General features: G+C 29.8%; 2 protein-coding genes across 3 annotated transcripts in view; one reads left to right on the forward strand and one right to left on the reverse strand.

Moving 5' to 3' along the window:
- Window positions 1–27511, forward strand: part of LOC123218328 (pentatricopeptide repeat-containing protein At1g30610, chloroplastic-like) — a 147603-nt gene that overhangs the window by 34714 nt on the left and 85378 nt on the right. The window contains exons 3-7 of one of the 2 annotated variants that reach the window (XM_044639747.1): window positions 11609–11690; window positions 11794–11985; window positions 13094–13207; window positions 14057–14222; window positions 14301–14458. In XM_044639747.1, coding sequence (XP_044495682.1) covers window positions 11609–11690; window positions 11794–11985; window positions 13094–13207; window positions 14057–14222; window positions 14301–14458 — 712 coding nt within the window. The remainder of the gene's footprint in view (window positions 1–11608; window positions 11691–11793; window positions 11986–13093; window positions 13208–14056; window positions 14223–14300; window positions 14459–27511) is intronic. The other variant, XM_044639748.1, reaches the window with a different exon arrangement.
- LOC123218322 (putative disease resistance RPP13-like protein 1) overlaps window positions 1–27511 on the reverse strand; it is a 137898-nt gene that overhangs the window by 16970 nt on the left and 93417 nt on the right. The gene's annotated exons all lie outside the window — the stretch shown is intronic.

Here is a 27511-nt window from a genome sequence, read left to right on the forward strand (position 1 = left end):
TTTATATTACTTATCATATTACTATTGATAATAAAAAATTATCTTTTATATGAGCATTGACCTAATTTAAATTATCCTTTCAAAAGATTCTTCACAATAAAAATTGAAATTACAAAAAAAAAAAAAATGGAATGAGGATTGGAAATTAATAGTAAAATAGACAATTGTATAATTGTAGTCACCAAATTCAGAAGTCTTTGTATGAGCATTGACCTATTTAAAAAAGAAAAAAAAAAGTCTTTACCAAGTAATTTAAATTTCCAAGTCTGACAATTTGTCATAGCAGCCCTTCACCCTAATTTTAGATATTATTTGATGGGAAATTGAAATTTTTAGTATTATTTTATTTCGTCTATATAAAATTATCATCTATCCTAAAACTTTTACAAATATATCATAATAGTATTCATTTTCCCTAAAATACCTCTCTTCAATCTTTCATACACAAATTCTCTCTCTTCTTCTTTGTAACTTTTTTCTCTCTTCTTTCTCTTCTTCCAAAGTGATAAAAGAATCATTCTCTCTTTTCCCTCATCTTCAAAAACAAAAGCAAGAAGGAAAAAACTGAATTCTTCAGATTAAGAATTCTGCTAAGTGAGAATTAAAAAAAAAGAACAACCCACAAAAAAACTCAACTGGAAAAAAATGACCATAAAAAAAGTTTAAGAAATGACCATCGAAGAAGATTACATTCAGTAAGATTTAACTGAAAAAAAAATTAATATTTAAAGATTAAAACTAAAAAAAAAATTTACGTTTAATAAAAAAAAAAACATTGACGTGAAATTCTGAGAATAAAGGTTGGCGTTTCCGCTAACCTTTGGCTACTCCAAGGAAAGTTTATAAAAGGTGGGCCCACTCTATATTACAATAACACCAACTTTCTTATTCCAACAGTTTTAGTTTATAAAAGATGGACCCACCTAAATTAATGCTAACAAGCCAACTATTTCCGCCAATCTTTATAATAATAAATATAATATTATATTATAATATATAATTATATTACATAATATTATAATATATTATATATATTATTATAATATATTATATAATATAATTATAATTATATAATTATATTATAATATTATATAATATAATATAATTATATAATATTATATATTATAATATATATAAATTATATTATATTATATTATATATTATATTATATTAAATATAAAATATTATTACAATATTATATATATAATATAATATATTACACTGTTGTGGTATAATATATATAATAATATTATTATATTATAAAATTATTATAATATTATTATATTATAAAAGGTTGACGTGTTTTAATATTTATGGGTTGGCGTGCGTTAACCCTTCCACTGCTTTAATATTTATAGATTGGCGTACGCCAACCCTTCGCCTATTTTTTAATAGTATAGGTTGGCGACGCCAACCTTTAAAAATTAAAAAAAATGTTAATTTTTTTTAGTTAAAAATTTAATTTTTTTTAAGTTAAATTTTTAAATATTAATTTTTTATTTTTTTCAGTTAAATACTACTACATCATTTGCTCTGATCGTTATTTTTTATAAGGTATATATAGTGGATATATTTGAGTTTTTATTGATAGTTTTTTTTTTAAATCTTTACTTTGAAAAATTCTTAATATGAAAAATTCAATTTTTTCCTTCTTATTTTTGTTTTTGAAGATGAGAAAGAAGTGAGAGTGATTCCTTTATCACTTTGAAATAAGAGGAAGAAGAGAAAAAAAAATTATAGAGAAGAAAAGAGAGAATTTATGTATAAAAAATTGAAGAAGGATATTTTAGAGAAGGTAAGTACTGTTATGATATATTTATGAAAACTTTAGGATAGATGATAATTTTATATACACAAAATAAAATAATGCTAAAAATTTTAATTTCCCTTATTTGACTTGTCAATAAGTCACCCATTCCATGTAGAGAATAACTGGATTTAGAATTCATGAGGTAATCAATGGATACTAACCGACAAATATGAATGGGTGGATGCAAGGTTTGAAAAGCCTGATCGGACCAGCCGGTCCAATAGGAAGGACCCAGAACTGGGAACTGTGGCGGCTTTTTAAATTGGAAAACCCGTTTTTTACACTTATCGGATTGGACTGCAGCTGGACCGGTGGTCCATTACTGGTTTACGGTCTAGTCCGGTTGATTAAGTCAACCGGCCCATGGAAAAGTCAAATTTTGGTTTTAAAGTTTAAATCCGATAAAGAGCTCCCAGCATGGTGGACTGAAACAAAAAACGTGGGGTATGGAGATAAAAAGGATGCTCCATGGTGGCCTGAGCTCAAAACTCCGAGAGATTTAATCGAAATCGTGACAGCCATCGCCTGGGTGGCCTCCAGTCACCACGCATCCGTGAACTTCGGGCAGTATCCATACGCCGGCTACTTCTCAAACAGGCCAAACATTGCCAGAATCGACATGCCCACAGAAGACAACTCCGAAGAAGGCTGGAAATTCTTAATGGAGAAGCCTGAAGTTGTGCTGATGAGATGCTTTCCTTCTCAGGTGCAGGCGGCAACGGTGATGACGGTACTGGATGTGCTCTCGATTCACTCTCCGGACGAGGAGTATTTGGGACAGCTGGCGGAGCCGGGGTGGGAGGAGGACCCAGTTGTGAAAAGCGCTTTGAGAAGTTTAATGGGAGGTTGAAGGAGTTTGAGGGAACTGTTGATGAGAGGAGCACGAACAAGGAGCTGAAGAACAGGAATGGAGCTGGGATTTTGCCTTATGAGGTGTTGAAGCCGTTTTCCGATTCTGGTGCACCGGAAAAGGAGTTCCATATAGCATTTCTATCTAGAGTTGAGTTGAAAGGAAAAAAACACTGGAAGAGGAATAATCAATGTGTTTAATTTGTGTGCAATATATTATTATTCAATAGCCGATCTAGATATATAATACAAAGTAGTGATGGGATGCAGTGTTTTTACCCTTAAAATATGTGTTCTTTTGCAGGTGAAGCCCCCTTCTCCAAAATCTTAGGGCTTTGATGATGGCTTCTGCTACCTTCCATGCCAGCTCCAGTGGTAAATGCAGTAGATAGGCTTTGCTTTTTTCCTGCTGTAAAGGATGCTTCAGAAATTTCCAGAGTGCATATTATCCAGTCTGCAGCAAGCACTCCTGCTCTGCTCCAGTGTTCCAGTGTTCTCCTGGTTGTTGTCTCTTCATTCTACTCCAGTTCTCCAGTGTTGCAATGGTGCAACTCTCTCCTGGTTGCTGTAGTTTCCAGAAAATTGCAAATTGTCTGGTTTTTACAAAACACTAAAATTCCATTCTTTGACGGGTCACAATGGTCCAATTGGTTTGATCGAAACCAGTACTCAAAACGGTTTTTGTCTTGATCTGATTCTGAAAACCTTTAGTTGATGTATCATTATATAATTGAATGATATTTCTTTTTTAAAAAAAAAAAAATTCTTCTTCGTTAGTAATTCGAACAAGTTGAGATTAATTTTGAATTAATTATTTTAGATTGGAGTCAAGTTTGAAATAACCTTTATTCAGATTCATTTTGGTTGAAATCCACCTCTAATGATAACTTGCAAATCCATGAGACATCAATTGTTTGGTGAATGCACTTCTGAAGTTAAAAATTGTGAGTGATAACTCTGGGACCCATGAAACATTAGTTGCTTGGATGAATGTTCGATTCAATATGAACTTTAGATTAAGGTAGAAATGATAGTATGAGTGAATAGTAATAGTTGACATGTCATTATGTGATGAAATAATTCAATTATTTACTTAATTTATAATTCAAAATCATTCAGTCATATTATGATATGTCAAATTGCTTGTATTTATTAGCATCCAGTTGTTTGTAATAAAACAATCTTATTGAGAAGGGTTGACTTAGCTCGAGCTTGATTACTAGCTATACTTGAAAGAACATGAAAAAAACTTGATTTAGTAGCAAGCTCGAGTCTAAAGGTTTTATATTATCGAGTTTAAGTCTAGAGAGTGTTCGGATGGCTAAGTTCATGAGTCTTGAAAATTCAATTCAAATAAAATAAAAACAATATCATTTTGGTCGATTTTGACTCGATTCGATACTATAATTGAACTCAAGTTCAACTCTCTTAAAATCAAATCAAGCTCGAATTGGATTAAAAAGAACTTCTTGAGTTCCAGTGTAAGCCAAACTTGAGCTCAAATTGACTTAATTTCAAAAGTTAACACTAGAATGGGTAAAGCATATAAATCATAGAGATGAGTTGGCAAATTAATAAAAATAAAAATAATAAAAATATTTGAATTTCATTTATACATTTTATACAAAGAAATGAAACTATTTTAAATTTTTTTTTTATGATTTATTGTGTCCTAGTTGGACTTAAATATAGAATTTGTATACATAATTAATTTTTAATCGATAATAGTTATTCTTTTTATAAACAAATATTAATTTATCTGTTAATTAAACTAAATATAAAATCAATTTATGATAAAATATGAATAATGATGTACCACAATTTAATTTTCTTATAATAAGGGGTATTGCAATTATTTTATTATATTAGTAAAATAATAAATATATAATTTATTTGAAAACAAAATTTAGGAAAATTAAATTAATTACCCATTTTGCCTCTTATTAAGCAAAAATCCTCACTTTTCACCATATCTATATAAACCCTCTCACTCTCACTCTCATTATATGCACTTCTCATACTCATTTTCATTTTTATTTTTACTCAATATCAATTACTGCAGGTTCGTTTAAAAGTAAGAAGTTTTTATTTTAAATTCGAGTCGAAAAAGTCAATTCGTGAAAAAAAGTTATTTATACGAATCTTAACTCAAAACTTAATTTTTTTTTTTTTAAATCTAGTTCGTATGTCATATAAAAGGGATATTTAAATATTTTGTAATAATTTAGGGGTTAAATAAATGTTAGAAAAATATTGAGGCAATTTGATAGTACACAATGTAGGAAAGATTTAAATAAAATATTAAGAATAGATAAATGTATTTCGATACAAGATAATATATGAGAGTGTTAAATGAGATGTTAGATAATTATAGAGAGTAAATAAATAATTAAGAAAATATGAGAGTATTTTGATATTAAACATTATAAGACAGTTTTAAATAATGGTGATCGTGGTGCCTTTTAATGACCCAAGGAGACTCTTTGAGATAGTTAAATTATCGAAATTGATTGAAACGCATACCCAAGCTTTTTCCACAAACTTGAAGCCTTCCGGTTCCTTGTGATTGTACACCTCTCGAGCAATTGTCGTCTTGCCAATCCCTGCCATGCCGACTACGGCTATCACTCGAAAGTTGTTACCACAAGGTAGATTGCTTTTCACCATCGCAAATAGTTTGGCTTTATCTTCAGCTCTGCCATAAACAAAATTTTCAGATTGCACGCTTGAACTTTCGTCTGGTCTTTGCAGTGTGACATTACTTGATGTTACTCCAGAAAGCTCTTGCATACCCGATCTTTGCTGGCGGAGTTTTTCCAACAGATAATTGATCTTTTTGATCTTGGAGCCAATTTTAACATTGAACCAGGGGCCAGGAAAATTAGTAGGGAGGAACCTCGATCCGTTGCGAGAGCTTGCCTGCTGTTTTTCCTTGAGTCTGCGTCGCAAAGCTTCATAGGCAAACTCATCCAGCACGTCTTCTGCATCATAAGCCCAGTGTTGAAGATTGTCAAGCCACTCTTTTAAGATCCCATCCGTCAGTCGTATGTCTTCTGCACGGTCAAGCAGATTTTCAATCATTCTCAACTTTGTTGTGAGCTCTTCTAGCTCTGAATCTACCCGTCCAACAAGTTGCTTGGCAAATCCCCGCACTTCATCAGACCCCAATATTTGAAACAACCTCTTGAAAAGTTGAGAGACAAAGGGATCAACCATAAATGCCATGGAAGAATGGAATTAGGATTATTCCAAGAGAATTACAAATGAATATGAGCGCAATTAGCTAAGAGAAACTGGTTACTTTTCTCAAATAGAGCTGAAAAATTGAACTCAAGGTAAAATATTTTAAAATGATCATGTGGGGACCGGTCAAATAATTAATTTATTTTCACTATTAATATCTACTTTTTCCTCCCACTGTTTGATATTAAAATAGTATATATTATTTTAATATTTTTATTTATTTAATATTTTATTTAACACTCTCATATATTATCTTGTATCAAAATAGTTCTATATATTTTTAACATTTCATTTAAAACTTTCATACATTGTTTAATATTAAAATACCCTTATATTTTTCTAATATTTTATTTAACCTCTTATATTTATCTAATTTTTCATTTAACATTTTCGTATGTTATCTTGTATCAAAATGTTTCTAGATATTCTTAACATTTCATTTGAAACCTTCATACATTGTTTAATATGCCCTTATATTTTTCTAATAATTTTTTAACCTCCTATATTTATCTAACATTTCATTTAACACCCTCATATATTATCTTGTATCAAAATATCCCTATATTTTTCTAATATTTCATTTAAAATCTTCACATATTGTTTAATATCATAATGCCACTCAAATTTTCTATCATTTTTTAATCCCCTAATATATTATCAAATATCCAAAAACCTCATTTATATAATATAAAAACTAGATTTAACAAATAAAATTAAGTTTTGAGTTAAAATTTGTATAAATACATTGTTTTTATGAATTAATTTTTTTATTCAAATTTAAAAGTATGAATTTTTTTCATTTTGAGTGAACTAATAGTATCAAATATTGAGTAAAAATAAAAGTAATAATGAGAGTTTGAATGATGTGAGAAATTTATGAAAGTGAGAGTTTATATAGAAGTGATGAACGACAGTTTTGATATTTAAAAAAAAAATTTGAACATTTTTGTTTTAAGTTTTGAAAATGGGGCATTTTTGCTTAAGAAATGAAAATTTTGGCATTTTTGCTTAGTTTAGGGTAAGATGGGATATTTAATTTGTTTCCACTATTTTCAACCAGTTAGGGAGGAGGATGAATACACGTTTCATTGATTGCCTACAAATAATTCTTCAAAGAACTGCATTAGAATATGTAACACCAATCATTTTTTAAATTGGTACATAAATATTTAGTCTTGATTTTTCTAGAATCCTAACTCATTTCTTTATCCTGTGATATTATTTATCTTATTCATTCAGCTGACAATTCTTGGGTGATACTATATACTAGATTGAATGAGCTCAAAAAAGTTATTTATTGGTCCATGGAAAAACTTAGGGGTTTGTATAATTTGGTTTAAATTATAGTTTTATTTATAAAATAGTTTGCTTTAGATTAATAATTTTTTTAAAAGTAGTTTTCAGTTTGGGTTGTGGTTTGTTTCATTTTTAAACTGTAAACTGTATTTTTTAAAATACATATACATGACAAAAGTTTTTAATAAGTAATTAGGTATATGACTTATTTTTTTATATTTATTTTGTTATTTTATTTGCATATGTATTGTATATATATTTCTTATGTTTATATTATATTATATAAAATTATAATTTTATTAAATAATATATATTTAGAAAAAAATGATTTTAATAAGTTCAAACCAAATTAAATCAAACTGTATTTTTTTAGTTTGACTTGGTTTAGTTTGAAATTTAAAACAGTTTGGTTTGAAAAATTTTTAAACTGTTTTTTAAATTTGGTTTGAAAAAGCTTTCAAACTGAAAAAAACTTGAATAGATTTGACTTGTGACCGCACAATCTTTGCTTTGCCAACTTGCAATTGAATACTCAATTATACAATAATACATCATCTAATATTTGAATACGCATAATTTTATTATATTAATAGAAGCTGCGTGGACTCCACAGCCACATGGTGGATTGATTAATTGATGAGTGGATGTCACATTCATGTGCATCATTTTGTTTTAAAATACAAATTAAGCAACCTAATATGATTCAACATCATATCATACGGCATAAATTCATTAATTAATTTATGAGTAAGACTAAAGAAATGTGACGGGGTTAGTGGAAATTGAATTTTCAAACCTTTTGTGACATGGTTTAATCTTAATCTTCCCATGGCCACTCCAACCACCAAATAAAAAAAAAAAATAAAACTATATATACACATTTTTTTATATAATTTATGTATATAAATAATATATATTATTATATGATTAAATGATTTTAAATTAAAAATAAAATAATATTTAATTTCTTATGACATATTATAAATATATCCAAATTATATGTTAAAAGTTTGTGTACGTAATAATACTCTAAAAGTAAACTCAACCCTCCATCTTTACTTGGTTTCTACCTTAATTTTTTGTCTTTTGTTTGTTTTTTTTATGACTTTTTCCTAACACCAATATAGATTGCCTCCATTATCATTTTAATTTTATTTCTTCTCTAGGTTTTCTCTAATTATTGATTATTATTGTAATTATTTTGTTATCATGTTATAAGGTATTTACATAAATAAGATAATATATTCGTCCTGCATCTTCTTACATTCAAGGTTCTCTATATGATAATGGAAAATGAGATTGATTTTCAACATGCGTGTTTTATCTTAGTGACTTACATTTTTCCGCCCAAAGTTTGACATTCAAACACTTCTTCATCCCTGGAATGCACAAATCACACATTTAACTTTTTTAAGGTTTTTAATGAATCATGTGATTTATACATTTTGTGGATGGAAAAGTGTTTTAAAAGAAACTTTTAGTGAGAAATATAAATCACTCTTTTTTTTTTTAAGAGAACAAATTATTTTTAGGTCTATAGGAAAACTTAAAGGAATTTGGCTAGATAGTTGTGATTTTGCAGTCGGATAACAATACTAAAAAATATTAAACTATCATTTTTTATTAAATAAACCAAACTTTATTTTTCTTCCTATTAAATGGACTAAATTTTTCAAATTTTCTCATTAAAGAGACCAAATTTTCAAATATGTCTATTGAAGGAACTAAATTTTCATTTTTTTAATTAAAAAGACAAAACTTCTACTATTTTCTACGGAAGATAAAAAGCTAGTTTCTTTATTTTTAAAATAAAATAAAAAAATAATCCTAAATGTGTTTGTTTAGTAAAATTAATGGGAAATGTTGAAAGTTTGTTCTTTGTAGAAAAGGAACGTAAAAGTTTGACTTCTTTAATTTAAAAAAAAAAATGAAAGTTCAATTCCTTTGATTAAAAAAAAACAAGTTCGGTCTTTTTTATTAAAAAAATATGATATTTGACACCTCTAAGTATTATTATCCTTTACAATAATAATAGAAGTCGTGTGGACTTTAACATCACATAGTGAATAGTAGTTAATATTATAATTATAATTAAATTATATGTATAAATTTAAATATAAATAATAATATATTAATATTGTTTGTACTTAAATTTATATTCATGGGTTCTATCCATAATGCTACTCTCACAATTAAGCAACCTAACATAATTGAACATTATATTTTATATATATATAAATAAATTAAGGCCAACTAACTGTTTTCACCCAATGTTTGATGCATTGATTATTTCGTCGGTTTAACTTTTAAAAATTTTAAAATTAATAAAATTTACTAGAAAAAATAATAATAAAATAAATTTAAATGTAAAATTTTTTTTAAACGTATAAAAAAATTGTTTATTTTTACCAAACCTGCCAAATTTGGGCGGCTGAAAATTGTTATAAAGCTCAACGGAAATTTTTAAAAAACCATACCCATCAACAGTTAAATTTTATTTATTAAATTTTAAAAATTTAATAAATTGTTGTAAAACGGCTGAAAATTGTTATAAGTTTATCAAAATTTTATTTATTAAATTTTAAAAATTTAAAATCATACCCATTAACAGTTAAAATTGACAAAAATAGCTAGTGAGAAGGGTAATAAAGGAAACCGCTTCTTTGCTTCTTCTTTGTAAAACGCTTTTCGTTTATTAAAGGGAATCATTTAATGCGAGCAATAAAATATTCCTTTTAAGAACATTAGTTTATTAAAATGAAGCAATAAAGGACGGCTTTTTTACGTTATTTCGTTTTTCCATGACACGTGGCACGATATTTTACATCCTGCGATATTTTGCTGCGTTGGGCAAAATGAATTGGCAAGTCATGCGAGGTTACACCTGGATTCAAATTAATTAATTTTATGAAATATAAATTTTAATTTTTATATTTATAAATTTAATTTATATTTTGATATAATATTAAAACATAAATTGGTTATCGGATGAAACAGTTTAAAATATTTTTAAATATAAATAATAATATATCTAAATAAAAAATTAATTAAATCAAACAATAAATTTAATAACTTTAATAATTATATTTAAATAAAGATGTTAAAAATTTAAATATAAAAAGAGAATTTTATATTTAATAAATATAATATAAGTAGATAATATATAAATATAAAAAATTAAATCTTACCATAAATAAATTAATTTTATATAATATAAATTTCAAAAATTATTTTTCAGATTAAATATGTACCCCCAACACGTAACATATGTTGACTACGTGTGCTGCAGAACAAAATACGAACGACTTTTTGAAAAATTGGCAGAGTCCGCGTCAGTCCTCTTTGATGCGCTATAATTTCACATCGACGGTTGGAAGCTTTTTGAAAAAAATCAACGGTTCAGAATCACGTTTGAATGTTTTCACCAATAAAGTTGCGACACCTGGACGACTACTTTGCCATTTCAAGCTGAAATTTGAAAAATCGCGAAAAAAAAGTTGTTTATTCATTTGATGACGAATGAGAAAACGCCACGTATTATGATTTTAAACAAAGTTCAATATAACGAACGAAGTCTTTTGCCCTTTATTTTCCTTTTTCCATGGCCTTCTGAGAGAGAGTTTTGCTCTGAAATTTTTTATTCCTAAAGTTGTGAAACAATTGGTGAATTGTTTACAATGACGGCTAAGACGATGACGATGATGACAACTTCAAAAACACAAACAACATTATTTAATGACATATTTTTAAGTTTCTGAAAGTAGCTTAGTTATTGCTGGGCGGATAATGGAAAAATCTGAACAGAGGAAGAGAAAATACTGTTCCCGAGACTTCTGATGAGAAGAAGCCTGAGGCTTTTGAAAGTGAGGACAAAAGTGAGTCTGAAGATGAATCAGAAGACGATGTGTAGAAACGCAAAAGAAATTCAGATGCCCCAATTAAAAAGGAATCTAGTGGAAAAGCTAGGACCAAGAAAATTACAGTTGATTGTAAGTCCAGTCCATGACCGAAAAGATCACCAAAGAAAGCACCATCTAAAGAATCCAAGGCTGATGAAGTCAGTGATACTAGCCAAAAGGTTTTCTCAAGAAAGAAGAAAAATGAAAAGGTCACCAAGGAAAAGTCTTCAACTCCGACAAAAACTACTTGCAAGGAAAAATCTATTTACTTAGATCAAATCGATTGCACAGAATACAGAACTCAACACCCATTCCATGACCTAGAATAAAAAGATGAAAGTACAAATTCTGTCATGTAAACTATGTGTTGAAGATTAATTTGCACTTTTCTCACGTTAGAAACTTCTGCCTAAGAACAATACTTTGATTTTTCGCCATCAGTCCTAGCTGATATTCATTGTATGTTGCCTGACACTTCATGATCATTTTGTGAAAACATTTTTCTTGGTAGATTCATTTACACAACTGCACTTAATGTACTTGGAAAGGCAAGGAGACCTGTGGAGGCACTCAATGTATTTCATGCAATGCAGGTAATGCCTGTTAATTGTATGTATGTGGCATGCACCTGCTCATGAAACTCTGTAACAAAGAATGAAAGCTTTAACAACCCATTTAGTCTTTTCTTCTTTGCAGCAACAAATGTCCTCATATCCAGACTTGGTGGCTTATCACAGCATTGCTGTCACTCTGGGACAGGCTGGCCATATTAGGGAACTTTTTGATGTGATAGATACCATGCGATCTCTTCCCAAGAAAAAGTTCAGAACTGGAATACATGAGGGATGGGACCCACGACTGAAACCTGATATTGTTGTCTACAATGCGGTGAGTAATAATCAGACAACCATTACTAATCCTGTTGGCGAGATAGTGGGCTCTAACAACTGTACATGTTATTTTATGACCCATCTTCATGATTGATGATGGCCTCACTCGAGCAAATCTCAACTAATTTGGTTTCCTTAAGTCGTTTCCATGTTAATGCTAGCATTGTTTAACACAGTTTGTGAATGTGTAAGATAAATATCATAGCTATTTAAGAAATTGTTAAACTTGCCAACTGAGAATATTATTTTAATGTTTGACAATACCAATTGCATAATATTATCAATCTGAACTGAAGGGTTAGGTTGAGCGGTTTTAAACGAAGGATTTAGCATTCAAGTCCTTGTGATATCATATCCCACATGGTCCATAGCTACCAAGGTTGTAGCAATTTATATATCCCCAGTTTATTTGATGAATTCATAAGAATGATAGGAGAATCTCTGGATAATAGGAAAAAGGAAAGATAATAGAATAATATATGTTTCTTGTCAATGAAGAAATAATCATTTTGCCCCCTTCAGATGTCAAATCTGAATCAATTTGGAATCTGAAAGTTTTTCTACATAGATAATGAGTTGATTTTATGAAAATAGGAAGTGAATGTGATAATATTTCATAATGGTTAAGCCTGCATAGTAATAATATGAACATTATAGTTTATGCCATGATAAGCCTCTTCTCAAAAACTGCTGGATGAAAAGGTCCTTTCTTTCCTACACTTTTCTTGGCTTGAAGTGTGAAAAGTAAGGCTTGTTAACTTTACCAGGCACTTTAGAGACCAGTATCTGGGGAAATTTTTTGCAAAGCTAGTTTGGGATTGGTTTTGTGCTCACTTGTCCCTGAAAGAAATCTATGGGAGACCTAAACTAAGCTGATATAATTTATGCATTATATTAATAGTGCTTGCATATTTATTATGTCAGTTATTGCTGCCATTCCTCCCAATGACTATTGATCATATTATCAAGGATGGTTCTGTGCCTTGATAGTTGAAATGCTTATTCAAAGAGATGCAGATTGTAGTATTTCTATTTGGATACTCAGATATACTATATGTGAAAACTTTTACGTAATGCTGAGATGTATATGTCTTGTGTATTTCAAGGTCTTAAATGGTTGTGTCAAGCGGAAAAACTGGGAAGGAGTATTTTGGGTTTTGCAGCAAATAAAAGAAAAAGGTCAGAAGCCTTCTGCTTCAACATATGGACTGGTTATGGAGGTAATAGTCTTCAAGTGTCTCTCTAACTGCTGTTGTTCTATTATCTCTTATTTATTTAAGTAGTTATATGCTCCAGTAATGGTTTAACGTATATGTTTCATTGTAGTGAATAAAAACAAGTAATAAAGAGGGTTTTCTTTTAAAATATATTTTCAACATGGAAATACAAATCCTTTTACAATATTCATTCTTTGTTTTTGTTTAGAAAATTGCAATATAACTTATTTGAGTAAATTTCTTTTTGGAAGATGTAAAATGTAAGAACGTAATAGAAAGGAAAATTTTAGAGCCATAGTTTATTATTTGCTTAAAACCAAAGCTCAAAAATTTTTAATCATCCTTAGATTCATTACCCTGGTGAAAACGCCCTTCTCGTCACTTTCAGCTGTGCTGCGATGTAGTGTTTGATGAAATATATGCTTGTTTATTATCGAACTTTTACTTTTGTATGTTTACAAATTGATATTTCTGTTGGAATTTTATTTATGAAGTTTTCCTGATTTACAAATATGAATCTAACCTTGCAGTTATGAAAGAATTAGGGATTTTGAACATTAAAGAGAACAGAAAAAGTGATTTTAGGTTTGAGATGTGATTGTGTTTCAAAACAATGTGGGCAAATAACAAGTAATAATCTTCCTATAATTCTTGGACAATTATTGTTATTTGTTCATTCAAACCTCTTATCATGATATATTTATTTATATATCTGTGTGTATTTAATTGTGAATCATGCGGTATGTTTCCACTGAACTGCTACACCTGTCAAATAATCTTTTTGTGAAGTTTTGTTTCATAGTAGTAACATAATTTGAGGAACTGATCATAGGTTAGCTTGGTTTTCTTCAGCTTTACTCATTTCAATTGCGTCAATCATCAGGAAAATGTGACAATTTACATCCAACAATATTTTTGCGTAAGCAGGTGATGTTGGCATGTGGCAAGTACAACTTGGTGCATGAATTTTTCAGGAAAGTGCAGAAGTCCTTTATTCCAAGTGCTTTAGTATATAAAGGTATTTTGGTGATCTAACCTGTTTCTGCATGCTGTTACGTGCAATTTCATTTCATAATTGACTGTCCATTATATGCAGTTCTTGTGAATACTCTTTGGAGAGAAGGTAAAATAAATGAGGCTGTTTTGGCTGTTCAAGACATGGAAAAACAAGGAATTGTGGGTTCAGCTGCTCTTTATTATGACCTTGCAAGATGTCTTTGTAGTGCTGGGAGGTGCCAAGAAGCACTAATGCAGGTAGATATGTTGTATGCTACTCTGTTAGTTATACGTTTTTCTTTATTGCCTTTTATTGTCTCATTATATAGCTTTTTGACTTTGATAACTTCAATATGAATTCATAGATGTAATATTCGATTAGTGGGTACAAGTCGAAAGAACTCACACTCAAGAGAAACGTTGGTAATAAAGAAAGACTGCCTAAGTCATAAGATACGAATTGGTAATCAAGGTAGATCCGGGTCATTCTTTCACTATTCCAGCTATTCTCACACAAAAGTTTGACATGGATTTACAATTATTCCAATAAGATTTCTTACTTCTCATGGATTTTTTTGCCACTACACCAATGATTTGACTTTGCCAGAAAGGTTTTTACTATGAAAAGGACTTCAGGATACCCTGGCTCACAAACAATCCATTGAAAATTTTGTTATTCTTTCCAGAGTCAAAAGTTCGACAAGGAAAAGAACCTTTTCATATGGTGTTGAATTGATTTTCCAAACCAGTTTTGGGAACCATCACAGAATTTTGTAAGTCTTCCCTGTAAGTTGAAAATGCTTTAGTGTCTCTCCCTGGAGCCCAGACTGTGCCAACAGATCTAATCACCGTTAGAACTGAAGCATTTAGACCTAAATTTCATTAAGAACATGAGTTGCCTAGTTTTCGCGGCGAATTTAATTTCTGTAAATTATACAATCCTTATCAGCTATGACATACCGGATACCAAGTTTATGATTCCTGTATCATCACTAAGAAAAGCCCAAATGTTTTGCTACTTCTAATACATAAAAAGCTTTGTAGATGGTTAAGGTTTCAATCTTTCTCTCATGTCTAAGACTATACCTCTGTGGTTTATTATATTACAACTAAATAAGATTACAACATGAGGCTGATCCGTTGACCTTACAATCAAAATGAAGAAACAAGCAGAGCAATTTAATAACCTACATCAACTCTTAGGGCAACCAAAGAGATAAATTTGAAGAAACAAAGATAAATTTGAAACAAACAAAGATAATGAAGAAACAAAGATAAATTTGAAAGAAGCAACAAGGGGATTAGTATTTATAGTGGTTCAGCTATCAATTTGATAACCTACATCAACTCTTAGGGCAACCAAAGAGATTTCCATTAAAAATTCAGAAGAAAATTATGGTGAATATACGAAAGAAAAATACCCAACAAAACACCCAAGCTGCTCTTTCTCACAATGTCTTTTTCTTCTTTATCACTCCTCACCCTTATCTATCCATGCAATTAAAAGATTATTAATCAGGTGAATAACATTATCTCTCACCCAACTTATTTTAGATACTTTACTAAAAACTGACTTACAAAATAGATTTTTTTTCTTACCCTTTCAGTTGACTATTATGATAACATGGAGTCTCTTTTCACATTAAAAAAAAAGAGTTTTTAGTGGCGTTTTTATAATTTTTAGTGACATTTATAAATGACACTAATATTTTTACTGACATTAAGACAAATTTCGTTGAATCTAGTATCCCTAAAAGTTTTAACGACAATTATGTACAGTACCAGTATAAATACAAAATAAATGCCGGTAAAAGTTTAATAATATTTCGACATTTATTGGTGGCATTTAGAATTGCAATTAAATTAAATTTTCTTTTTTTTGAAAGTTAATTAACATACAATTTAGTGGCATTTGCAATTGCCGATAAAGAGTAAATACCATAATTTATACTAACATTTGCTATTGTAGCTAAAACGTGACTACCATAATTTACACCAATCTTTTGCAATTGTTATTAAAGAGCAACTATTATAATTTCTACTATCATTTATAATTGCTATTAAAAATTATTATCATAATTTATACTGAAGTTTGCAACTGCCATTAAAAAATAAAAAATATTCTTTTCTCGCCAATTATTATAGTATTTAATGATAATTGTAATTGCCATAAAAGTTCTAAAAATTAATCAATAAATTATTGTGATATTTATAATAGTCACAAAAGACTTTTTCTTTTGTCAATAATAGTCTTCTATATTATTTTTAATTATTGATAAAATATAAAATTAAACATACATACATACATACATATACATACATACATACATACATACATACATACATACATACATATATATATACAAAACTAACAATAAAGCTTTTGATTCAAACTTCAACTTTTTATTATAAATAACAAAAATTACACAAGGTCAAAAACATACAAAATTTTAAGTTCCTCAAAAATAAATTTTGTCTAATAAAAAACAAAAACAACATTATTATCAATCTTACTAAACTCTAATAATTGATTAAATATAGCTTTAAATGATTAATCAATTCATACTATGTTTAATTGATTAATTACTTTATTAATTTGACACACTCTCTAATTTGTTCATGAGTGACAAGTCTTAAATAGTAAAACTGATTAAATTCAAGCATTTAGATTATATATAATATCGAAGCAAGAAAAATCCAAGCTTGTGGTAGCGAGAAGCTGAACCAGAAGTAAACTTCCATCCAAAATAAGAATCCCCTGTCATTTGCTTCCACATAATTCGACTGCAAGATGCTTGCAATGATACCATCATCAAATCCTCTATATGGGGATAAGCTTCGCTTGAGGGTGAGGAAGCACAAAAACGCACTCCATGGTGTGTTTTTGTGTCCTCGAAACGTCCTAAAACTAGTACGAAATATTTTGGGGAAAATAAAAAAATTAAAACTCATTTTAGGAAAAGAAAAATCCCCGTCTCTGTCCCCTCCTAAAAGAAAAATCTCGTTTCCATCTCTTTTCTATCCCCGCAGGAAAAAATCTTCTCTCCATACCCGAAAAAAAATTTTTTTTTTACCTTTTAAACACAATATAAATATATTAAACAATATAATTAAATAAAATTAAAATTAACCCACTATTTCAAACATCACAAATATAATATATTAACTATTTTAATATATACAATAAAAACTTAAATAAATTTGAAAAACATAAATAATTTAAAACTATAAAAAATATATTAGTATTTTAAATAAATATATTAATATAAAGGGATGGAGATGGGGGCGGGGAGGGGACGGGGTGGGGCGAGGCAGGGAAATGACATATGTATCCCCATCCCCGATTGCAAAGATTTTTTTGATCCCCGTATCGGGGAATCCCCTTCTTGTTACCGTCAGGGCCCCTAAAGTTGGGCTCAAATTGTCATCCTTAAATGCAACCATTAAACAAAGTAATTAAACCAATAAAAAATTAATGCATAATTGGTGCAACAGTTGAAATGCTTTACATTTGTAAGCAAATACCATAATCAACAATATTGTGCTTTAGAATATTCGATCATGCATATAACAATAGCACTTACAAAAGACTTATTCTCACACAAAGTTTAGTATATTCTCGAACTTTCACCTTTAACGTTTTAAAAATCTAAAGTACCACCTTTCAATTGTTACGGTTAAGAAAAACTATTAATATCAAGGTATAGTTGTCATTATGCTCTATCAAATCAACCTCATTTTAAACTGATTTAATATTTAAAAATAAAATATTATCCATTTAGTTGCACCCTTTTAGGGTTTCTTTTTTACTTGTTGTATAGCCACCCCACAACTATACCATCTTTATCTTGTCGGCTCCTTTTTCTCCCCTTGTGGCTGTGTGAGAGGATATTTGCTCTCGCTCATTTTTCTAGTGTTGTCGACTTTCTCTTTTGGTGGTTGACCTTTCTCCTTCACTATAACAACTGTTTTTTCTTTCTATTCGAAATTTCTCCAACAATGGACTCTTCTTCCATCGACTGTTGCCTTTTTGTGAAGTGGTGCTCTCTGACACTCTCTCTCACTCTCAACCGCTGTGCTGGTGCTGGTGCTCAAAGACTCAAAGTTGTTTTTGATTTTTTAAGTCTGCTCAAAGGCTCATAAACTTGTAAATCTCTTGATGTTGAATTTTTTGTATAGGTTTTTTTTTTATAATGCTTTCTCTTGAATTTTATCTTTTTAGGATCTTAGAGAGGCTTTTAATGTAATTTAGTTCAAATATTTAACCTATAATACAAATTTATATGGGTAATTTATTGTTAATTATATTGTCTAAATTTTCATTTTAACATAGGGGTAATTTAGTCATTTAAACCTTAAACTAATAGAATGCATGGACAGAATTGGATGCTGGGTGGCATTTTGGGCTTTTAAAACATTACAGGTGGGACATGGGTATACACTAAGCCTTGGGTGGGAACAAGTGTTTTGGCCTTTGACAAGTACAAGATGTTTAAACTACCTGGTGAAATTGCTACTTAAGACACAGGATAAAACAAACTTGTCAATATAAAAACTATAGATATAACGATAAACTTGAGTCTTTTTTATCTAGCCATTATTGATTTTTTTTTTTAATTTTAGAGCCAATTTTAACATTGAGCAAGGGCCAGAAAAATGAAAAGGGAGGAACCTCATTCTGTTGCAAGAGCTTGCCTGCTATTCTAACTTGAGTTTGCGTCACAAAGCTGCTCTTTTAAGGCCCCATCTGTCAATTACATGTCTTCTACACGGTCAAGCAGATTTTCAATCATTCTCAACTTTGTTTTGAGCTCTTCTAGCTATGAATCTACCACTCCAATACATGAAAATCTACAGCAGAATAACTAGCTAGTGGTTGAAATTCATTGAAAGAAATGTTATCCGGAAAAAAGGAATTGAAAACTATTAGATGTTATCTAATTTTATAGTAGGTAAAGAATCGTGTTTTAATTTAGGAGAATTGAAGAACTTAAATTTTCTTAAAGGTAACTTACATACTATCATGTAATTAAGATTATTTAATTTTTTATCTAATCTCTAATTTAAAAATTATCTAATTATATGATAACACATCAATTTTTTAATATCTGTTAGTAGTTATCTATTATTACATGTAGTATTGCTCACAACAAAAGCTTTTCAAAATTTTTGAAGATAACATAAAGCTCTCATCATTAAGTTAATAATAAAACTACGTGTATAAATAATGATTATTAATTTATATACTAACGATGATATATAACTATGTATTCATTGTTAGTGATTTTATAATACAGATAAAATATTATTCAATTATATAATTAAATTATTATTAATACATAAATTAATAATTACATAATGACACAATATTGTTATTACAAAAGTTAGTATTTGCATAATAACATGCTATCATTAATATATAAAATAACGTAATAGCTCATAATTATTGGTTGGTTAATTATTTATGGATTGGGGGGCTTAGGGTTTGTTAATTTGACAAATAGTCAAATGGGTATTTCTAGTTTTGGACAAAAACAAGACTATCACTAAAGAATATAGGTGTCAAGACACATTTATTACTTTGTTCTACCTAGTGAGGATTTTTTTTTTGAGTTAAATTATTATTTTTTAGATTAAATTAATTATATTGAATAGAATAAATTTTAGATCCAACAACTGATTCTATAATCATTAAATTAGATAAATTAAAAGTTTAATTTTGATATATTATCAAAAAAGATTTAAACTTGTATTTTATTATATATAAACCTTTTCTCTTTTATCACTCAAACTATATTTCAAAAGTTACTTAATTAGAAAAATACGAGTCGATATATCAAAATACCCCCCAAATTTTAATAACATTTTTTTGACCCCTCAATTATCTATTCCTAAAATTTCATTGAGAAATTTATAATGCTCTTATAATGTTTAATATCAAAATACCCTCCTAATTTTAATAAAATTTCATTTAACCTCTTCTAGTGAGTGAGGAGGTTTATATAAATGAAGGGAAGGGTAATTTTAGTATTTTAGAAAAAGTCATGGGCATTTTTGCTTAGGAATAGTGAATTTGGGTATTTTTGCTTGAAAATAGTGACTTTAGGCATTTTTGCTTAGTGGGAGGGTATTTTGGCCATTTTTAATAATTTCCCTTAAATTATTGAGTTGTACAATGAATTATAAAGACAAGGAAATTAAATAATGAAGGCAAAATATAAATAGTTTGTCATCAGGTTAACGATGCAAAGTGTGCTGCAATTAATATATATATGTATGTTTGTCTTGTAAATACAATATTATAGATAAGTAAATGGTATCAAATTTTTTATATGTCATGCAGTTACTTTATTAAAATTTCTCCACAAAAATCAATAACATTAATGAACATTTGGTTTAAATAATATTTTATTATTAAAAATGAAATATTATCATAAATATATATTATTAGATATAAATTAAAAATTAGTAAATATAAATAATTATTATGTTTGGTTGGACATAATAAAATATTAGTAAAATATTATTTTACTTCAATAACTTTGGTATAATTATTATAAAATATTTTTCATATTACTTATGATATTAATTAAAAATAAAAGTATTTTTTAAAAAAATTAATAAATAAATGTAAATATATAACAAAATAAAAATTATTTTTATAATTTTTTAATATTTATGATAGAATTAGTTTATATTTTATGTTATCTGTCATATTATCATTGATAATAAAAAATTATTATAATATTTTATTACTATTAACTTAAACAAAATAATATAAATAATAAAAGATAAATTTTCGTAATAATATTTTTGTCCATTGAACCAAAAACCCCCTATTAAAGTAGAAATAGGTTTTTGGTAATCTAAACCATTTAAAAATATCTCATTACAAATCATTGTTTGTTCCTCTAGTTTTCTGTTCTCAATGGTATTTACCTTGCCTACTCCGTCTCCCCCGTTTATTCTATCCTAAACACAACTACACTAAGTTATGAACAATTTTTTCACAAATTTCAACTCAAAATCAAATTAATTTTTCATAACAACACAGATAACTTGAGTGATGTTAGCTTGGGATCCCCAAGAAGGAGGTCTTGGTTACAAGACTTGGCAAACTCATATTAAGAATAAATCTTAACTTACTTGATATAGTGATTGTAGAGTTGGTCACTAGATCCAAAATTTGATCTATTTAGTGTAGTCAATACAACCCCAAAAAGGAAGATTTTGCTTAATAAAGTTTATCTAGTGTAGTGGGTATAGAATCGATCATTAGATTCGAAATTTAACTTGTTTAATATGGTTAATACAAAATAAAAAAACATTTTTAAATATAAAAGTAACTACAAAACAACAAAAATTAAAGAAACAATGAGGTGAAATTGATCACTTAAATTAATCCTATCTTAATTTTTCTACCAAAGAGTTTAAAAGTGTGCATAATTTAGTTCAAATCATAAAATTAGATCAAATTACTTAAAAATTATGATTTGATTTTGTTTGGTTTGTAAAATGGTTTGGTTGATAAATTTTTAAAAAACAAATTTCAATTTAGGTTATAGTTTAGGTGATTTTTAAACCAAATCAAACAGTAAACTGTATTTTTTTAATTACATATATATAATTATATTTGATAGAACTTTTTAATAAATAATTAAATATACAATTTGCCTTTTTTTATATTTATTTCATCATTTTTTTTTACATGTATATGATATATATATTTCATATTTTATTTTATATGTTTATAGTATGTTCTAGAAAATTAAAATTTAATTAAATATATTTATGAATGAATGATTTAATAGGTTCAAATTGTAATATAAATTAAATCAAATCATATTTTTTTGATTTGATTTGAAACCTAAAATGATTTAGTTTAAAAATTTTTTAAACTAAATTTTTAGTTTGGTTTGAAAAAACTTTATAAAATTTAAAATTCAGGCTATGAATTCCATAGTTAAAAATTTAAAATCATAGCAAATCTGTTTGAAAGTTTTATAAAATTTTTAACCATGGAATTCATAGCCGGCTCAAATCAGAGTTCAATGCATGGAAGTTTTGCCCTTCCCACATCATTAGATTTTAAACTCAAATTCAGGCTCTACTCAAGCTACCTCTTTTTACGCCCCAAGAATTCTTACCCAAAGGCCTTGCAATTTTAACCCCAAAGGCCCGAAAATAGTAGTCAAATCAACTCGTAGCATAAATTAAATCAAAATTAGTCAAATCAGCTTTTCACATCAAAATAATTCAGTTAAGCGAGGCTAAATCTAGACTCTTTATGTCACAAAAATAGCAGCAAGATTAATGGGTCTATTCTCCTCACCCGAAGCCAGCAGGGTCCGAAAGAAAAAGCCCGTCACAGCTCGTAGCATTACTCTGGTTGGAAGCTGTGGAATTCATTCCTTGTAAGTTTCTTTGGAGACCAAAGTTTAAAATTTTTGTTGGGGTAGTTTGTGTAATTTGAATTTTCTTCAGATATGTGAAAGCTAGTAGGTAGTAGTTGAAATTGACTTTAATTAAATTGAGTGTTTTGTAGTTTAAGCCGAAATACGAAATGGGGTTGTTAAATTTGACGAATGGCCAAATGGGTATTTCTAGTTTTGGAAAAAATGAGACTTTTACTTTAGATTGCAGGTGTCAAGGGTTTCCCTTATTGAATTATTGGAAACACGCTTTTGGTGCAGGTTTGAAGAGTAAGAACGTGAAGAGGGTTAGAAGTGTTGTTGTTGGAGAATTTATGCTGTGGTGAAAGAAGAGTCTGATAAAAGGGCGGTTGGAAGTGAAGCTGGGGTTTTCGAGAATGAGTTAGAGTTTAAGCCATCTTTTAGTGAGTATTTGAACGCTATGGAGTTGATTAAAAGTGACCGTGGGATGCAACAAGCTAGTAAGTTGGGTAGAGATAGAATGAGGGATGCTTTGAAGGGAAAGTATATGTCAAAAACAGCGTCTTTGGGGAGAGATGGTGAAAAGGTTATTTCTGGGGATGTTGGGTGTGAAGACTTGGGTGGAAATGGTGATGGAGTAGCTCGGGGTTAAGTTGCGGATAGAGGTAAGTTTCATCGTGAGGGGAGTGTAATTAGAAAATCAAAGGATAAATTTAGTGGCAATGAGAGTTGGATAGATGCGAATGTGAAGAGGACAATGAAAAGGGAGATAGAAGGTAGAAGATAGTCACGTTATCAAAATAATACTGTAGAGCCAGAGTTAAAAGACTCTTATGCTTTGAGGGAAAAGTATATGTCAAAAACAACGTTTTTGGGGAGAGATGATGAAATGGTTAAACTGATGGATGAAAAAGTGATTTTGGAAGATGTTAGGTGTGAGGAGTTGGGTGGAAATGGTGATGGTGTAGCTCGGGGTGAAGGTGTAAACAGGGGTAAGTTTCATCGTGAGGGAAGCGTAATTAGAAAGTCAAAGGATAAATTTAGTGGCATTGAGAGCTGGGTACATGCAAAAGGGAAGAGGACATGAAAGGGGAGACAGAAGGTAGAAGATGGTTGTGTTATCAAAATAATACTGTAGAGTCAGAGTTAAAAGACTCATATTCTGATAAAGGTAAAAAGTTTCATAAGGCACGAGATAATCCTGTGGTATTGCTCAATGAAAACTGGAGTGCTGGTACTGGTAATATAAAAGCAGGCCTACTTCATGGCAAAATTTCCTCAGAAATGTTTGGAACAAAGGGGAAAACTTTGGAAAGGACAAAGCCATGTTGTGAGGAATCACATCCAAGTTCAGAAAACACTGATGGTGAATATTGATAGAGGAGTGAAAAATTAACTAATAGCAGAAAGTAACTTCCCTGAAAAATCGGTTCAAGCCTCTATCACGCTTGTAAAACTTTGAAAAAATTGCTTACAAAAAAAAAAATTCCTTAAAAAAGACAATGACAGAAGTTGGGAGATGGAAAGTGCTGCCTTTGAGTTTGTGGAAGAAGGAAATGATTTTATGGACAAGCCAAGAGTTCCATGGGTGGATATGGAGGAGAGAATTCAGGAATCAGCAAGGCAGTATGTGATCTATGCACATTGTCTTCTTGTTTATTTCATTTCTAAGCTTAATATCTCTTGATTCATTATGCTTCACCTTTATTTAAGATTTGCAACATGTTTGATAGTTCATCAATGTGACTTATGGCATGGTAGTACCCTTTTGTTGGTGTAGATCTGTGTTGAGAATAACAATGGTATAGTTAGCTTGTTCTCAGGTCTTATGGTCAGACAGGCAATTTGCATTGGTGATATACTCATTCATGAGCACTTCCATTGGCCTTGTGCATCATGTGAACCTAAACATCTTTATACGTTTAGATTACAAAGCCTATGCTTAGGCCTTGAGTAAGAAATAAAATTACTTGGCTGTATTACCAGGGTATACATCTGATTAAGAAAGAAGTTTGTGGCCTCTTCACATTAGTCTTTTTAATGTTGTTGCCACTTGCCAGGCAGAGAAGATCTTTGGAACCATGGGAACGTGGGACTTGCATTATGTAGCATATATTTATGGGTGAATAAGAAGTAAAATTACTAGATACCGAATAAGATCAAGTAGAATGGAATTGTATCGAGTCAGGAAAGTGGAAGGAGACTTATCCTTCTTTCAATTGAATACACCATCTTTTACTTCATAATCAGCTTTCACATCTGTGATTGAAGCCTTAAGTGCCATGAAAAAGTTGATGTTAACTGTTTACTTCATGCTTGGATCAATTATCTGGTACATAAAAAAACTAATTAACTAGGGCCATACCCAACCCTTCCAGGCATCTTGAAGGAAGTACTAGAATATTGTCTACTAGCTGGGTTCTAGCCTTGTGAGTAATGTTCTAGGAATCCTTAATATTAGATTAATAGAAAAACAAAAGCTTCCTTTCATGTAGAAGTCCAGTGTAGTGGAAATATGGTTGCAATCCTCTGTGGTATCTGCAATTGTCTTACTTATAGCATACTAAATTGGGATGAAAGATCACGGTCCAAGAAATCTCCGTTCTATCCTTATAACTGGTCTCTGCAGGTTACTTAAAACTGCATTAAAAGGTGAAAGAAGAAAACTTATAGAAAATGGAGAAAAGTCAAAGGGAAGAAATGGGGAGGGAGAGAGAGTTAAAAAAATAAAGTTGTAACAGCTGACATTTATGAAATGGTTGTAACAGTTGGCTAAAAAAATTTTGAAAGTAGGGACGGGTTAGGCAGTGGCAGGAGGCGGAGAAATGAAAAGTAAAAAAAGTGGGACAAAAGTGCAGAAAATAAGGGGAAAAAAGCTGTTTTTTGTAGCAGCTTTAAAAGACAAGTTAAAAAAAAAAAGTGGATAAAGATGAAAACAAGAGAAAATAACACAGAAAACATTACTTTGAAAAAATATATATATATATATATATATATATATCCAGTAAAAAATATATATATTAAAAAAAATTCTCACCTTGAGAAATAGGGGTTTTCAAGGAGAGAGAAATGTTAGGATTAGGATATTTGTTCTCAAACTATAAAATAGTTTTATTATAAAAAAGGTGTTTAGGTTTCAAAAAGGGAAGGAAAAAAAATTAGGGTGTCTAGTTTTGAGGGCAGCCACTTTGACTGGATGTGGGAGGTTTTCGATGCCTCAAACAGTTGGAAATAGGAGGCTCCAGACTCTCGAATTGTTCGGATTGAGAGGCCTCAAATTCCTCAAATTATCTAAATTATCTTTGTAACCCCCTATTAATGAAAGAATTTTCATTTCATTTTTTTTTAATTGAATAAGGGTTGGGTTCCTAACAAACAGGTTAAATGGTGCAGATATTGATGTGCCTGAGTGGACGTTCTCTAAGATAATGCGGAGTGCAAGGATCAAGTTTTCAGATCATTCTATATTGAGGGTTAGCCAGATATTGGGTAAATTGGGAAACTGGAGGTGGGTTCTACAAGTAATTGAGTGGCTGCAGATGTGAGAATGCTACAAATCCCACAGGCTCAAGTAATTTCATTTTCCTATCTTCTTTCTTTTGCACAATTTTGCAAAGCAGAGGTTTAGTCTGCATTATAAACTCTGGTTTTTTAGTCTATATGGTCTTGCTGTGCCAAGTGTGTCAGAATTTTGAAAGAAGTAAGATCTCAAGTTAGAAACTTCTGCCTATGAACAATACTTTGGTTTTGCACTATCAGTCCGAACTCATATTTATTGTATGTTGCCTGAAACTGTTGTATTACTTGAGAAATTCAAGATCATTGTGTATTAACATTTATTTACTATACTTACTCTTGATCTAGATTCATTTACACAACTGCACTTAATGTACTTGGAGGCACTCAATGTATTTCATGCAATGCAGGTAATGCCTATTAATTGTATGCATGTGGCATGCACCTGCTCATGAAACTCAGTAATAAAGAATGAAACCTTTACCAATCCATTTAGTCTTTTCTTCTTTGCAGCATCAAATGCCCTCATATCCAGACTTGGTGGCTTATCACAGCATTGTTGTCACTCTGGGACAGGCTGGGCATATTAGGGAACTTTTTGATGTAGTAGATACCATGCAATCTCTTCCCAAGAAAAAGTTCAGAACTGGAATACATAAGGGATGGGACCTACAACTGGAACCTGATAATGTTGTCTACAATGCGGTGAGTATTAATCAGACAGCCATTAGAAATCCTGATGGCGAGATAGTGGGCTCTAACAGCTATACATGTTATTTTATGACCCATCTTCATGATTGATGATGGTCACTTGCTCAAACCTCAATTAATTTCTGGATAATAGGAGAAAGAAATGATAATAGAATAATATATGTTTATTATCAATGACGAAATAAGCATTTTGCACTCTTCGGATGGCAAATCTGAATCAGTTTGGTTTCTGAAAATTTTTCTGCATGGATACTGAGTTGATTTTATGAAAATAGGAAGTGAACGTGATAATATTTCATAACTGTTAAAACTGCTTATTAATAATATATTATTGTTTCTGACATGATAAGCCTCTTCTCAAAACCTGCTAGATGAAAAAGTCCTTTCTTTGCTACACTTCTCTTGACTTGAAACATCAAAAGTAAAGCCTTTTAACTTTACCATGCGTATTAGAGACCAATACCTGAGGAAAACTTTTGTAATGCTAGTTTGGGTTGGTTTTGTGCTCAGTTGTCCCCGAAAGAGATCTTTGGGAGACCTAAACCCAGCTGATATAATTTACATATTTTATGAACAGTGCTTTCAGGTTTTGCACTTGCATATTTTTAATGTCAGCCATTGCTGTAGTTATTCCCAATGACTATTTGATTGCATTATCAAGGATGGTTCTGTGCCTTGATAGTTGAAATGC

The sequence above is a fragment of the Mangifera indica genome, chromosome 6 (genome assembly GCF_011075055.1).
Source record: "Mangifera indica cultivar Alphonso chromosome 6, CATAS_Mindica_2.1, whole genome shotgun sequence".
NCBI lineage: Eukaryota > Viridiplantae > Streptophyta > Magnoliopsida > Sapindales > Anacardiaceae > Mangifera > Mangifera indica.